The sequence below is a fragment of the Bos grunniens genome, chromosome 26 (genome assembly GCF_055505025.1).
Source record: "Bos grunniens cultivar Pamir isolate PY7600 chromosome 26, Bosgru_T2T1.0, whole genome shotgun sequence".
In the NCBI taxonomy this organism is placed as follows: domain Eukaryota; kingdom Metazoa; phylum Chordata; class Mammalia; order Artiodactyla; family Bovidae; genus Bos; species Bos grunniens.
In genome coordinates, this window is record NC_141190.1 from 21793535 (window position 1) to 21807366 (window position 13832).

The 13832-nt window shown below is 51.6% G+C and overlaps 1 protein-coding gene across 33 annotated transcripts in view; it reads left to right on the forward strand.

Moving 5' to 3' along the window:
- Positions 1-13832, forward strand: part of PAX2 (paired box 2) — a 90520-nt gene that overhangs the window by 45257 nt on the left and 31431 nt on the right. For 13 of the 33 annotated variants that reach the window (XM_086378166.1, XM_086378167.1, XM_086378171.1 and 10 more), the window contains one exon: positions 5242-5310. The exons of the other annotated variants lie outside the window; for them this stretch is intronic. In XM_086378166.1, coding sequence (XP_086234292.1) covers positions 5242-5310 — 69 coding nt within the window. The remainder of the gene's footprint in view (positions 1-5241; positions 5311-13832) is intronic. 33 annotated transcript variants of the gene reach the window in all.

Sequence of the window (13832 nt, forward strand, 5' to 3'; positions counted from 1 at the left end):
CCTGTGGGATGCCAGGAGGAAAAGCAGGAACCATGGACCATGAGAAGGTTTTGGAGGTTAGGGGACAGCTGGTTTCTGACCTGGGGATGAAAAGCTAAACTGACTTGTCCTCCCCAGATCTCAACCCATCAGGAAATGAGGGAGTTATGTCACGTGCAGCTGACCCTACTGCGCTTTCTCGGTAACACATTGACCCTGTGCCCATTCAAACCACTAAGGGAGCTGGGCATGGGCCCTCTCTGCTCTTTGCCATGGGAGAAGACACCCTCCAGGCTCCTCTCTGGCCCTTCCCCTCATTCCCTGTAATTCCTTGGGGGCAGCTAGCTGTTGGGCAGGGAGTTATAGAGTGAGAGGGATGAAGAGGAGGAGAAGCAGGGAAAGAAAATCAGAGGAGAGAGTGGTGGCGATGAGCTTGGGAGAAGGTGTTTTTCAAATGTTGTGATAGTAAGGGTCCCTTGGTGACCATCTGGTTCTCTTTTGATGCATGAGGCCAGGGCGCAGGGCTGGCAGGCCCAGACAAAGGGAGACCCCAGTGTCTGGAGCCTGCTTCCTGCCCTGATCTTACCGTCCCTGCTGGGGAAGCAGTAACTTCCTGATCTAGAGAGGATGAACTTTTAAGGGTATCTCCCATGAAATAGAACCCTCTAAATATGAACATAGGTGGGGGACCATATATCGCATTCATCCAGACAGTCTCAATTTATGCCTTTGTCTCTGCATCTTGGCCAGTCAGCATCTCCTTTTTCTCTCAAAAATGTCCTATTTGGACAGTAAATCTTGCAGTCATTCCAAGCACAGACAAGCCCTTGATTGGGACAGCTCTAGAGGGTAAGGAACAGAGAAAAGAGACAAAGCTGAGAATCCCTAGGCCCAGGCTGAGGGAAAAGAGAGTGTGAGAGCCCCGGACTCCAGCAGAAAGGGACAGTGTGTAGGAGAGGCCTGGGTCTGGCAAGACAGTGATGACCCGGGTCTGGCCTCCTTCCAGAAGCCCTAATGGCCTCGTTTCACAGGAAAACAGCTTGTCTGGCTCTATTTCTCCTTCTTCCAAAATATCCAAACACATTTGGCTGCCACGGCCTTTGCCACTCACTAAATTTCATTGTGGTTGTTTTGGCAATAGCCACTGATGGGCAGGGGGCGGCTGTGTGAAAGGGCCTGCGTCTCAGTTCTCCCTGGGGCTTCCCCATACTCAGGCCTTCACCAAGCTCCCCAGCACCCTGAGTAATCTGGAAGATTCTGCCTCAGACCCTGAGGATTTCTCCTTTAAACGCTTAGCACTTGTGAGACAACCAGGGGGTTGGGCGAGGCCACAGGACCCCCTTTGGACTCCTCCCCACTGGTCTGAAGTTGGGGTCAAGCATGTCCACTGCTTCCTGGACTCCTGTAGGTCAAGGAAGGAGGCTGGAGATAGAGAAGCACTAGCCTGAGGCTGTGGCCACTGCAGGTGGGCAGAACAGAGTGCTCTCCTCTCTGAGCAATTGATCACATTCATTGTTTCAAGTCAGTTCAATTCAGTGAACCTTTTCTGGGCATCACTCATAAGAAAGGCTTGGTGCTCTAGGTTCCCAGAGCAGAACAAGATATGATTCTGGTCCTTAAGGAGCTTATAGTCTAGTGGGGCATATAAAACACATGAGCCCAGAGAGCAGAAAGGCCCCTCAGGTATCTGGATATCTGTGTTGTGATGGAGGTCTGGGCTGCAGGCTGTGGGAACTCAGACAGAGGAAGGAGTGAGCCCCCAGGAAGGGCTGCCCTCTGAGGAGGGGCTTAAGGGATGGATGAGCGGCACAGTTCAAAGACAATGGTAGTTGAAATTCTGTGGGACAGACTGAGTCTGGTGGCCAGAAGGTACTGTGCGGAGAAAACAGGGGTGCTTTGGCTCGGATGAAAGGGCCTGAGGGGAAGTTGTGGAGGTAGGGCTAAGTGGAGGGGTTAGGGGTATGGGAGAGCAGGCCAAGACGGGACTTTTGCCTGCAGACATGAGAAGCCACCAAAAGTGTCTGATCAGGAAGGGCACAAGAGCAGGGCTGGGTCCAGCGTGGTGGTAGCGATGGCAGCAGGGAGACACCTCAGAAAGCAGTTGAATTCTAGGTGAGAGGTAATGGCAGTCTCTAAATTTACTCTTATTGCATAAATACGTACCCCAAGGCCTAGCTCAGTGGCAAGAAGGATCAGAGACCCTGCTTCTCTTTTGGGGAAGTGGGGTGGTTCTTTTGCCTTGACTCACCCTTCCTTCTGACCAATGCCAGGCCAGATGGAGCTGTCCTTTCCCTCATGGAGGCCAGAACCTATGAGGAAAGCCAGTTCTCCCTGACCACCCTGTGCCACAACACACACACACACCCCACACCACACATGATCCACGCACTTGATCCATCGGGCCAGGTGGGAAGGGAGAGGACAGGAAAGGCAGACCCTCCACAGCCACCCCCTCCCCCAACTCCGGGCACCTCCAAGCAGCCAGGCCCAGTTTGCATTAGGGAGCAGCTCAGATGATTAAGAACAGGGGAGATAATTAAGTGTCAAGATGATGTAGCCCAACTCTGCAGTCAGGCCAAGGTAGCACAGCGGCTGGCAGGCCGGGCGCAGGAGGCAGCCTCGGGCATGGGCCACAGAGACACCCAGGTGTGTCCTTCAGCTCCCGGACCGCCGGCACTGCAGGCGAAAGAGAGAGCTGGCCCAGGGACCTGAGGGGGGCTGGGATGGGAACAAGGGTGCTCATCAAGGCACTAGACCTTGCGGGAGTGGAGGGACAGGTCTCCTACTGGAGGGCCCTGTGCCCCTGCCAGGCCAGCTTGATTTTGGCCCCACACATGGGGGGCATCTCCCTGGCAGTGTCATAGCCCAGGGGCCAGCTGTGAGCGTCTCTGTCCTCAAGGAAGCCACTCCTGCTCCTGCCTATGGGTACAGTGTGCGGCCTATTCTTTAGCTTTAACAATGTCACGGTGGTGGGCATTAGCGAGGACAATCGCTGCGGCATGTGCTGGCATTACTGGACACAATCTCAGCAGTAGTTATTGGTGTTCACAGTGATAATACCCAGAGCATTATTGGCGTTGGCACTCAGAATATGGACAGCGTTATTAGTATCTGCAGCAATCAGATCTGTGGGGACATTAGTAAAGGACCGATCAGCTGTGACTCTGGGGAAAAAGGAAACCAACAGTGACTGTGAGCCTGCTTGAGACGCCCTCTCATGCCCTGGCCTTTGGAAGGATGGAAAAATCTCCAGACTTTTCCTTTGAGAAAGGTGCTAGTCAAGAAGCTTTGACCCTCCCCCTTCCCCCCAAGAGTCCAGAAGATCCTGGAATGAGACAGGTAGACAGACCAGGAATAGATGGGGAAGTTATGTCATAAAGCACCTGGCAGACAGGCCATCCATCAGTTTGAGAAAGTAGATTCCCATTCAGTACCCTCTTGAAATCTGTCCCTCTTCTTGGCTCTAACTATGAGTGGGTATGGTAGAACATACCGAACATTGCATGAGCTGGCTGATGTGACTGCAGAACAGGGACTCTTGTATTTTTCCAGGACCAAAGTCCTTTGCCTTCACCCAGTTGCTTTTGGCCATGGTTTAAAGCATTGCCGTCCATCAGTGGTGGTGAAGCCCAGAACCATTACATCACTTGTCCAAAAATCCAAATGAAGTCGTATGGTGTGAGTCTTTAGATCTGTGCAAGGGGAGGTGTGTCGGTATCATCCTTTGATGCATGGGATTGCAGGGGGCCATGACTCTGCCTTCCATTAATTAGGTACACAATGAATTGTGCGGTTGAGTGGTGCCAAGGCAGTGCAGTTGTACGTTTGCAGGCAGAGCAGGTTGCATGGCTGCAAGCAGCCAAGCCCTGTCACTGCCTTTAATAGCTCCCTTCTGCTTTGGCTGAAGCCGTCACTGTGAGAAGTGATTTCCTTAGTTTCCCTCCTTGAAGTCCCTTGTGTGTTGCTGGGGTTTGACTTTGAGCAGATGAAGGGATTATGCTGTAGGAAGGAGCAGCTCCTGCCCCATCTAGGATCCCAGGCGTCAAGCAAGTGAAGGCTGCAAAGGGCCCCGTGTAGAAGGAGGATTCGGTAGAGAGGCCAGCAGGCAATCCCTGCCTGGGCTGGGCTGGGCAGTGTGACTTAGTGGGGAAGGGCTCTGGAGGGAGGCGCAGCTGGGTTTGCATCGTAGTGCCTAGGGCAAGCCTCTTGGCCTTCATCAGCTCAGTCCTCTCCTCTGTAAAATGGAGGTAGTGACAGCACTGACTTCACGGGGACCATGGAGAGGACTACATGAGATCACGGACATGGGCTGAGCCAACTCCATCTTTGAAGATGGCTCACTGTGTGTCTGGGGAGGAAGGAAAAATCGGTAGGTTTATGTTTCAAGGGGAAATGAAGTTGTGTCAAAAGGAAACTTTGTGGGTGCCAGCACCCTCATCTTGGTACGGTTCCTTTTAAACAGAGCAGCCTAGGGAAGCTGATGCTGGATAAACCAACCTGGATGGGACCAGGGCAGCCAAGGAAAGATGCCAGCCTCCCTGTGTAACCGGGAGGAGCTCTGTCCATCTCTGTTTTCACATTTGCTCTGTGGCCATCCGCTTGGGCCACGTGTCATCTCTTATTAGCCTCCAAAGGTGTTTCAGATGTGTGTAAATAAACCCAGGACCTCCTCTTCCCCAACACGGAGTCTTCCCTCCCTCCCTCCATTGCTGTGTATTTCTGCCCCCACACACACGTTTATTTATTTACCTTGGGAAATGTGTGTTTGATTTGTGCACATAGGTGCTTTCTCACATGGTTTATGCAGATGTGGGTATTGTGTGTTTTCTACCTTTCTGATACCTTTGGGTGAAAGGGACATGGAATGCCATGCATTGGGCAGGCACACAGTTTTCTGGGTAGTGCATACAGGCAGAGAGATGATCAAATGTGAGCAGGTGCACAATTGTGTCCCTGACACCAGCGCCAGGGGATGGGGAGAGTCCTGAGCCAGGCCTGGGTGTGCTCAGGCTGCCTGGTCTTGAGACACAGATGTGCATGTAGAGTTTTGCCCAAAGGCCCATGTCAGCATTACCCTGTTGGCAAAAGGATGGTCTGTCCTGGTCCTGCCTCCAGCGGGGCCTGGGCCCCACCACAAGGGAGACTGAGGCTGGGGACCCTCACAGAGGAGCCTGGTCTCCTAGTCTCTGGATTTACCTCTGGTCTTTGACCTGCCTACCTTTCGTGATCTCTCAGTGTCTGTCTGTCTCTTATTTGCTCTAGTCGAGGTATACACTGATCCTGCCCACATTAGAGGAGGTGGAGGTTTGCATCTGGTCTGGACTTTAAGAGGTATGGGGGCCAGAGGGAACCTGGTGAGGGGGCCAGGGGAAAGAGCTGGGGAGGCGGTTAGAGACTCTTTAGTGAGTGGGTTCCTAAGGGTCAGAGAGCAGACTAGGAGGAGGTGGCCCAGGCTTCCACTGGAAACCAAAGGCTAACGGAGTCTCAGGGCCTGGCTCACTTCCGCCTTGGGCCCTGCTGGATTGGGGGGCTGAGGCCCTGGTGGCCTGGAGGGTCAGGCCCTCAGTGGATGGGGGCACTTTTTCCAGCCCTTGGAAAAACAAAGAGCAGATCGGGTAGTAAAACAAAAGCAAAGGAGACCTGGAAGCACCTGACAGCCCTAATTCATCACGGCCCAAGTTTTTTCCTGTGTTCCCATTATATTTGTTTGTAAAAGTGGAAATCAATTTTGAAGGTAATTTTCTGGAAAGAATGGAAGGGAGGTGGGAGGGCCGGATAAGGCAGAGATGGTAAAAGGAAAAATTTAGGCCAGGCACAGCCCAGGGGCAGCTCTTGGCAAGGTGAAAGAAAATTGCATATTCAATCTCCATCCATGAATCTCCCTCTCTGCTGCCCGCCTCCTGCTTGAAAACAATGAAGGCTTTTTCCCAACGCTGGGCAGGGCCTCGGTATCAGCCTCACTTTAACTTCAGGGTCATTAATTCCCTGATTATTGAAGGAGAAGAGAGGGTTGCAGCATCGTCAATTCCAAAGGCACACCCCCCCCCATGTGATCAGGGCCTGGGTGGGGTGGGGTGGGGGGGGTGAGCCAGGGTGAGGTGAGGTGTTGTTTCAGAAGAGCACAGGGGTGGGAGGGAGGAAGTGGGGAGCCAACTGGACTGGGGGGGTGCAGGAAGCCAGGAGGAGGGGAGAAGGCAGTCATTACTGCATACCTCTGTTGTGTTGTTATTGCAAATTAAAAGTAGCATGTTCCACTCCGCAGCTATCTTTGGGGAGGGAGGGGCACCGAGGGAGGTGGGGGATCTTATCATTGCTTCTTCAGCAGACCAGCCGTGGTGTCACTGTGTGAGGTGACATTTGAATTTACAATTCCGCTGAGAAAAGCCATTAATTCACAAATTAACATTTCTCCCTCTCCCTCTCTCTTTAACACTCTCTCCCTCTCTCACATGGATGTGCAAGCAATTGAAAAGACAAAGGAAATAGCCTTAAGGAAGAGACTTTACTGCTAGTCTGTCTGTGCTGAGATTGCTCCCCCTGCTTCCAGATAGATAAACCAATTACCTGAGCCGCTCCGCTCCTGGCCGCCCGCGATCACCTCCTTTTGTAGGCTGCCTCCATGGCTGGATTACCCTCGGTGTATCTCATTAATGTAAACCAGGCATGCCCTGGTCACCCGGCTCCCTTCCCTGCTGTCTTTCTGGAGGGACAGTGGGAGGAGTGCTGGTGTCAGAAAAGGCAGGCGAGGAGGACCCCAGGAGAGAGGAGAGACTGCCCCTGGCCAGCTGCCAGGCTCTGGTTCTTTGGGTGTCCATGGCCTGGACCTGCAGTCCTGTTGAGGGGGTCAGCAGGTGAGTTCTCCGTGGCAGGTTTGCACGGGTGGACATTTAGAGGCAGAGGCAGGAGCCAATTCTTTGGGGCCCACAGGGCTGGTTCTCTCTGACCTTTTGGTTCAGAGGCTGGGGGCTGGTGAAAGCAGAGAGGGATCTGAGTGCTCCCTTCATGAAAAGATCTTAGGGATGTTTTGCTGAGTCCGCAGATCTAGGAGGGCCCAGAAGGCAAGGTGAGGTTGCACTATGTTGGGTAAACAAAAGGAGGTTGCACTGATTCCTTAACCTAAACTCGGTACTTGGGCGCAATTATGTCTTTCTGCCACCAAACCCTTAAAATCACAGCCAAACCCAGCCATCCAGCTCCTTCTTAGAGAAGACCCACCGGGGAGCATGGACCCAGAAGTTCTGGGCTCTCACACCTCTGCAGTGAGCTTACATCATGGGCTGGGCATGGCAGAGCCTTTTTGGCTTTTCCTGTCCTCCAGGCCCCGACCAGGCACTGCAGGAAGACAGATTGACAGAGGGAAGTCATGCAGAGCTTGAGTTTCTGTAAGGAAAGTGCTTCTGTGGATCATTGCTGGAATGATAGGATTTCACACACACTGCCTGCTACCTAGCACAGGTCACAGACTCTGACCCCCCAGGAGCCAGGTCCTCTGAAAGTTCAGAAACCAGATCTCCATAGAGGGAATCATCCATCCAGACAGGTACCTGACCTTACCTTGCGTGAACAAAGCTCAGCCTATGTTCATTTTCCAACAAATATTCAAAACCTGGCTGCTGTCTATCCAGCCCAAGAGCGAACTAAGGTTCAAAGGTCAGCATTCACTAAGACACAGACGCCCCTGAAAAATCCACTTCTGAACACACATTCATTGTTATGAATATATCTTCCTAGTAACCTGGGAAATTAGACCGTTCATACCTAAGCGGGGAATTTTTCTATCATAGTTGGATCGCATATTTTAGCTAAACTCTCAGGGTAATGTTGGCTACGAGCCTGTTGAACGCCAACCAGGTCATTATACAGAGGTAGGTTTAAAGGTTTTATTAAGACCTTTGCCTTGGGCCCTGTGTACACCTGAACGTACCTTTTTCAGTAGGGAGGAACCAGGGTTTAGCCATGACTGTGTGTAGCTGACGTAGGTGCGTGAATTTGTACATAAATACCTGCAATTATACCAGCGTATGCAGCTGAGTCATTAACCACCTTAGTTTCCCAGCCAGTTCATGCTGCTGTGGATGAAGAGTTACATTTGGTTGTTTGAGGAAGTATGTTAAGGTTTAGCACAAAAGCATGTATTTTTTTTTTTTTTGGTAAAGTGTCAAAAAAGTCAGAATGGATAGGTCGACCCCACTCCCCATGAAAGAATGCACAGACTCGCATTGAAGGGGCTGTGTGCGACCCTCCACCACTGGAAACTGGGGTGGCAGGAGCACAGTAGGGCACTGGGCAGAGACCTCGGGTCTCTGTGACCACATCTGTGTATGCACACCCACCTTGTCAGAATGTCTTCACTTGGTAACTCCCTTCAAGCCCTGCAGGTAGGCATTGTCCTCCTTCCCCCATGGGCAAGGGCACCAAGCAAGAATTCCGCTGCCTCAGCTCTGCCCTTCTCCCTCAGGCGGGGCCATGGAGGGAAGAGCTGGGCCCTGAGGCTGCTCCTCAGGCCCTTCTGCTGGAAGGCTCGCCTCCTCCAGGCACCATCTCCTCTGCAGGCCCACGGGCAGATGTGAAGGCAGGGTCCTAGAGGATCCCTCAGAAAAAGGGTCAGGGAAAAGGCAGCCTGGGAGACCCAGCCCTGCCGCCTGCTAGAGGAATGGGTCCCAGTAAACTCCCAACCATGAGTGTCTGCTCCAGAGGGGCGCTGGGGCCCAGGGAAGCCTCCCCCCAGCCTCCACCCACCATCACTTGCCTTCCTCAGGGCGCTGGTGGCCAGTAGGGGTCTCTGGGACCCTCCCCATTCTTCCAGGAGGGTTGGGGGAGGGCTGAGAGACCGATCACGAGCCTCAGAGCAGAGTTGCCGCAGAGCCAGTAATTCAAACCATCCTGACCCTTCGGTGAACCCAAACCTGCTGACCTTGACAGCCCCAGACAAGGGAGGCCTCACAGACCTCAACCTGTGTGGAGGCATCGCCTTCTCTCCCTCCCGGCCTCGGAGCCCGTGGCCCAGCCTTCAGGTGGCTCCTCGTTTGGCCGTCCCAGCAAAATGCCAGCATCCCTCCCTCCCCTGGGGTGCCCGCCTGCTTGCCTCAAAGCACCCTTTGTGCTCATTTCCACTGGAGACAGGCGTGTGGGCATCTCACAGGGTCTCTCTGGGGCTAGGCTGAGGCTTTCTCCTTCAGACAGAGCTTTTACAACATGCATGCCTGTCTTCCTCCTGCCCCGACTTCAGCTTTTTCAGGAGCACTAGCCACATTATGTGTGTGTGTGTGTGTGTGTGTGTGTGTGTGTGTGTGGTCCGGGTGCACACAGGGGCAGAGATAAAATGTGATCGAGACAGAGCAGACAAGGGGAGGAAAGAAAAGCTGGAGGAAAGCAGCCCCAGGAACCTGCATTAAAGTAAATGCAGTTTATGAAGTTTATGCTTTCCTCCTGGGGAGAGTTGGAATCTGTCCAACAGCCTCTCCAAGCCTGCCAGACAGCTCCCAAAGCAGAAAGTGCAGGCAGGAGTGCGAGCAAGCCAGTGACAGAGGGCAAGATGCACGGACTCTCTTTCTCCCCCTCTCTCTCTGGCTCTCACAGATCCCTCTCAGCCCCAGCAGACGGCAGAGCCTGCAATGAGGGATGCGGATAAGTGTTTGGTAGGAGGGTCCCCGGGTGCTTCCCTGCCCTCTTACTTCCCCACCCCCATCTCCATCACTTGTGCAGTGTGGACCACTGGAGCAACCAGCTTATGGAAGCAGCTCTGGGAGAAGGGCAGTGTGGGTGATCTTGAGGTCCTGGAAAGAAAAGGGACCAAAAAGTGGTCTCCCAGGAACCTGCCTGTATTTCTGATACTGGCGATCCATTTTTCTTTGGCAACTTGGTCTAGACCAATGTAATACCTCGCGGCTACTGAAGACAGCTCTGAAGGAGAAACTTAAGAATCTCTTAAGGAGAAACAATCAGAGACAGTATCTTTTTCTGGGAATTCAAAGGAAATAAATGGTTGACCAGGTAGGCTATGGGAGTGCTCAGAGGGACTGACAAGCAAGCTGGAGTCACTTTCTAGACTCTTCATCATGTGCACAAGCACATGGGTTCATGTGTGTGTTCACTAATAATATGTAAGCAGGCCAGAATCCTTAGCTTTAGAGGAAAGGGGAGTGTGAAGAAAAATGACTGGAAAGGGAACTATATAGCAGAGGCCTTAGCTCTGGCTGGGGGGAGGTGGAGGGGACAGAGGACAACCTCCAGTCTCTTGTCCCTGTGCTTCCTTGACATGCCTGGGCTGAGAATGGGCAAGGGGAGAAGCCTACCCCCCTCCAACACACACACCTCTTCCTGGGAGCCCCATGTCCCTACTCACGTTCTTCCAGGAGCTGGGACAGAGAAAGACAGCAGAGATGGAGTCACCTGAAGGCAGGAAGTCAAGGAGGAGGGGAAGAGTGGCTAGAAATCGCTGATTGAGGAGGATGCTCTGGGAAGCCAGGAGACCTGAGGCATGGAGCGAGGCAGAAACTGCCCAGGGATGGCTTTTGCCCTTTCTCTCCTCTTTTCTCCCTTTCTCCCTCCCTTCGCATCCTCATCCCTTCCCTCTTGCTTCCACACATCTTTATTGGTTCCGGTAATAGCGTTGATTTGCATGTCAGGCAAAGCCTTGCTCCACACACAAAAAGAAAACCCCAGTCCTGGCGGTGTGGCAGTGTCAGCTCTCGTTGTTGTTCGACAGTGTAAAATTAAATTAATAAAGCCCCCAACACAGGAAAACATAACAGGAAATTAATGGCCTTTACTGTCGCTCTGATGCAGTCATTTGCAACCCTGCTTTCCGCACCAAAGACTTCATAAATGCAAGCAGTTTCTCTAAACAAGCATACTTAGAGCGGCCTGGTATGTAATTTTTCGCCTTGCTTGTGTCCTTTGAGCTAACAAAGCCCCCTTCCCTTCTGGCTCCAGAGAGGTTTCTAACTGATTCTGGCCACAGCTGGAGCCCGGCCCCAGGCAGAAGGCCCCAGCCCTCCTGAGAGCCCAAACAGGACCAAAGGAGGCCTCAGGTCCCACCCAAACAGAACCCCAGCCAGCCCTCCTTCCCCGCCAGCGGCCAGTGAGCCCAGAGCCCCAGCCTCTGCCCACGGCCAACAGGAAGGCACAGCGCATACTCTTGGCCAGGAAAGTTGATCACTGTGGGGAATTCACCCAAATCCACCCAAAACTCACCCCTCCTCTTCCTCTCTGCAGCTGTTCTCTCTCCCACTACCTGTTTGCTCCCCTTCCCCCACCTGTCCCTGCTCACCCTCCTGCTTCTCCATCGGAGGTCACACACACCATGCTGGCAGTGTGTTGGCAGCGGGAGCCTGTGCACTTCTTTTCTGCAAACTGGAGGCTAACTTATCCAAAACAGGGAAAGTAACTGTACCAATATCATTCTCTGGGGTTCTAGGTCTCCTCCATATATCCCCCTTCTCCCTAAATGATCATTCAGTCCATCCCTCTGTCCACAGGCATATTTCCCACAAACAGTTTCAGAGAACTGAGAGCCTGTGGGATACTGAGAAAGCTTTCACTGACCTCTTTGGGACTCTCTGTGGGCGGAAGTTCCCACTGTGTTGGGATGTATAAGAGAGGCAAATAACCAAGATGTGTACCTCACAGCACTCACAGTCTTTGGAGAGGCAAGGCTTGCCTAGATCAGACGATAAGCTGTTAATTCAATGCTGAGCCACGTGGCTGAGCGTTCAGTAGGAATCCAGGCAAGTGGCTAGAAGAGCCGGCAGGAAATGAAACTTGAAGCTGGAAATGGCTGAAATATGGAGAGGCTGTCCCTAGGGCTGTCTCCCCCATGGAGGGAGGCCAGTGGCTGGGCTGAGAGTGGTGACAAGGAGGAGTCAGATTCCTAAAGGTCATCTGGTCTTATCTGCCATGCACATAAAACTCTCCGCAGCAGCAGTTCTTCCTGACAGGTCACGGCCCCTGCCTGGACACAGGACCCAGATGGACAGTTGTCACTGGTAGCGACACAGCCTTTGTACTGAGTCAGTGTGGTGGTAAGGGGAGAACATGGGACTTGGGATCTCGATGTCTGGATGTGGGCTTCATCTCTGCTCCTTACTTGCTCTGGCTGATTACATAATCTCTCTGCATCTGTTTCCTCATCTTTAAAACAGATAAGAACACTTACCACACAGAATGGAGGCCAAGATGCGACAGTCCTCTCTCCCCCTCCTCCCTCCCTTCCATTCATTCCATCTGGTTTAATGAGCATCTGAAAAAACACTGGGCTGAGCCCTGGGTGGATTTCAGTTTCTCACATGGTGTGGTCCCTGCACTTAAGGGAGGTCCTTCACCATCCTGGTTACCATCTCTGAATTCATTCTTGACCGTTAAAGTCCCTGTTAAATGACCACTGAACTCTAGAGACAATCTAGCCAAAGCCAAGTACAGTAGAATCCTTGCCATTGTCCATCTGGAGAGTCTACATCCATAATGTAGCCTAAGATTACATTCGATTTTTTAGCAGCCGTGTCAGACTGAAGCTCATATTGAGTTCGTGGTCAACGAAAACCTCGAGATCTTTTTCACATCAATTGCTATCAAGCCAAGTCTACCCCATTCTGCACTTGTGTAATTGATTTTTTAAAACCCTAAACACAGGGCATTCCATTTATCCCTGTTGAATTTTATCTTGTTGGTTTGGGCTCTTAATTTCACCCGAATAAGATCTTAAGGATGTCTTCTATGTCATCATCCAAGTAGCTTTTTTTAAAGAGTTATTTTCCTTTAAAATAAAGGAGAGCCACAAGGCACACCAGTAGAGCTGTCCCTCCTGGCTGTTTTAGGAACTATTGAGCCCAACAACCGTCACCCATTTCGCTGTTCTTCATCTTGTTCATAAAGTTTAGAAAGATTTTCTGTGAAATGTTAACATTTGCCATATCTGCAGTGTTTTCTCAATCAGTTAAAAGAATCCAATATAAGTTGATGAGCAGATTGAATGTCTGCTATGGATAAAGCATAACAGAAGTGACTTAACAAAGGTAAACAGGAAGGACGCTGTCCTTGACCTCAAAAACCTTCTAGTCTAGTAGGGAGATAGATAAATAGATAGTGCATACCGTTATACAAGCAGATTGTGATAGATCTATGATCAAAGTATAAAGTGCTAATGATATATGTCAAGAAAGAGGGGGTCAGTTGCTTCTCACCAGGGCAATGGAGGAAGTCTTGGTGGGGCTGGCATTTGACCTAAATAATGATAACTAGTTAGGTTGCTACAACCTACTCTTGGTGAGTGCATGCAGCCTCCATGGTATCCCTTTTTTCTAATGCCCACAAATTAACTCACGATATGCAGTGTGTGCTGTGCTAAGTCGCTTCAGTCATGTCTGACTTCTTGAGACCCTATGGACCATAGCCCACCAGGCTCCTCTGTCCATGGGATTCTCCAGGCAAGAATACTGGGAGTGGGTTGCCGTGCCCTCCTCCAGGGGATCTTCCCAACCCAGGGATTGGACCCATGACTCTTACGTCTCCTGCATTGGTAGGCAGGTTCTTTACCACTAGTGCCACCTGGGAAGCCCCTGCATGATAATTTCTTCTAAAGATTTCCAGACCCTAATAGTAAATATATTAGAGTGTTGTTTGCATAAGCTTACCTGTCCCCCTTTTTCGCTATGGCATTGATCTTGTCACTGCTTTGCCCTTTCATTGTGACTGCTCAAGGATTATCAACAAAAAATTTAGGATCCTGTCTACCTCACCCCACCACCCTGCCCCACCTGAGGTCCTGATATTTGAGTTCTTTGAGCCTGGGAGAGGTAACTCAGTTGAAATGGTGAAGAGTTACGCACCTGGCTCCCGCCTGCCTGGGCATCTCC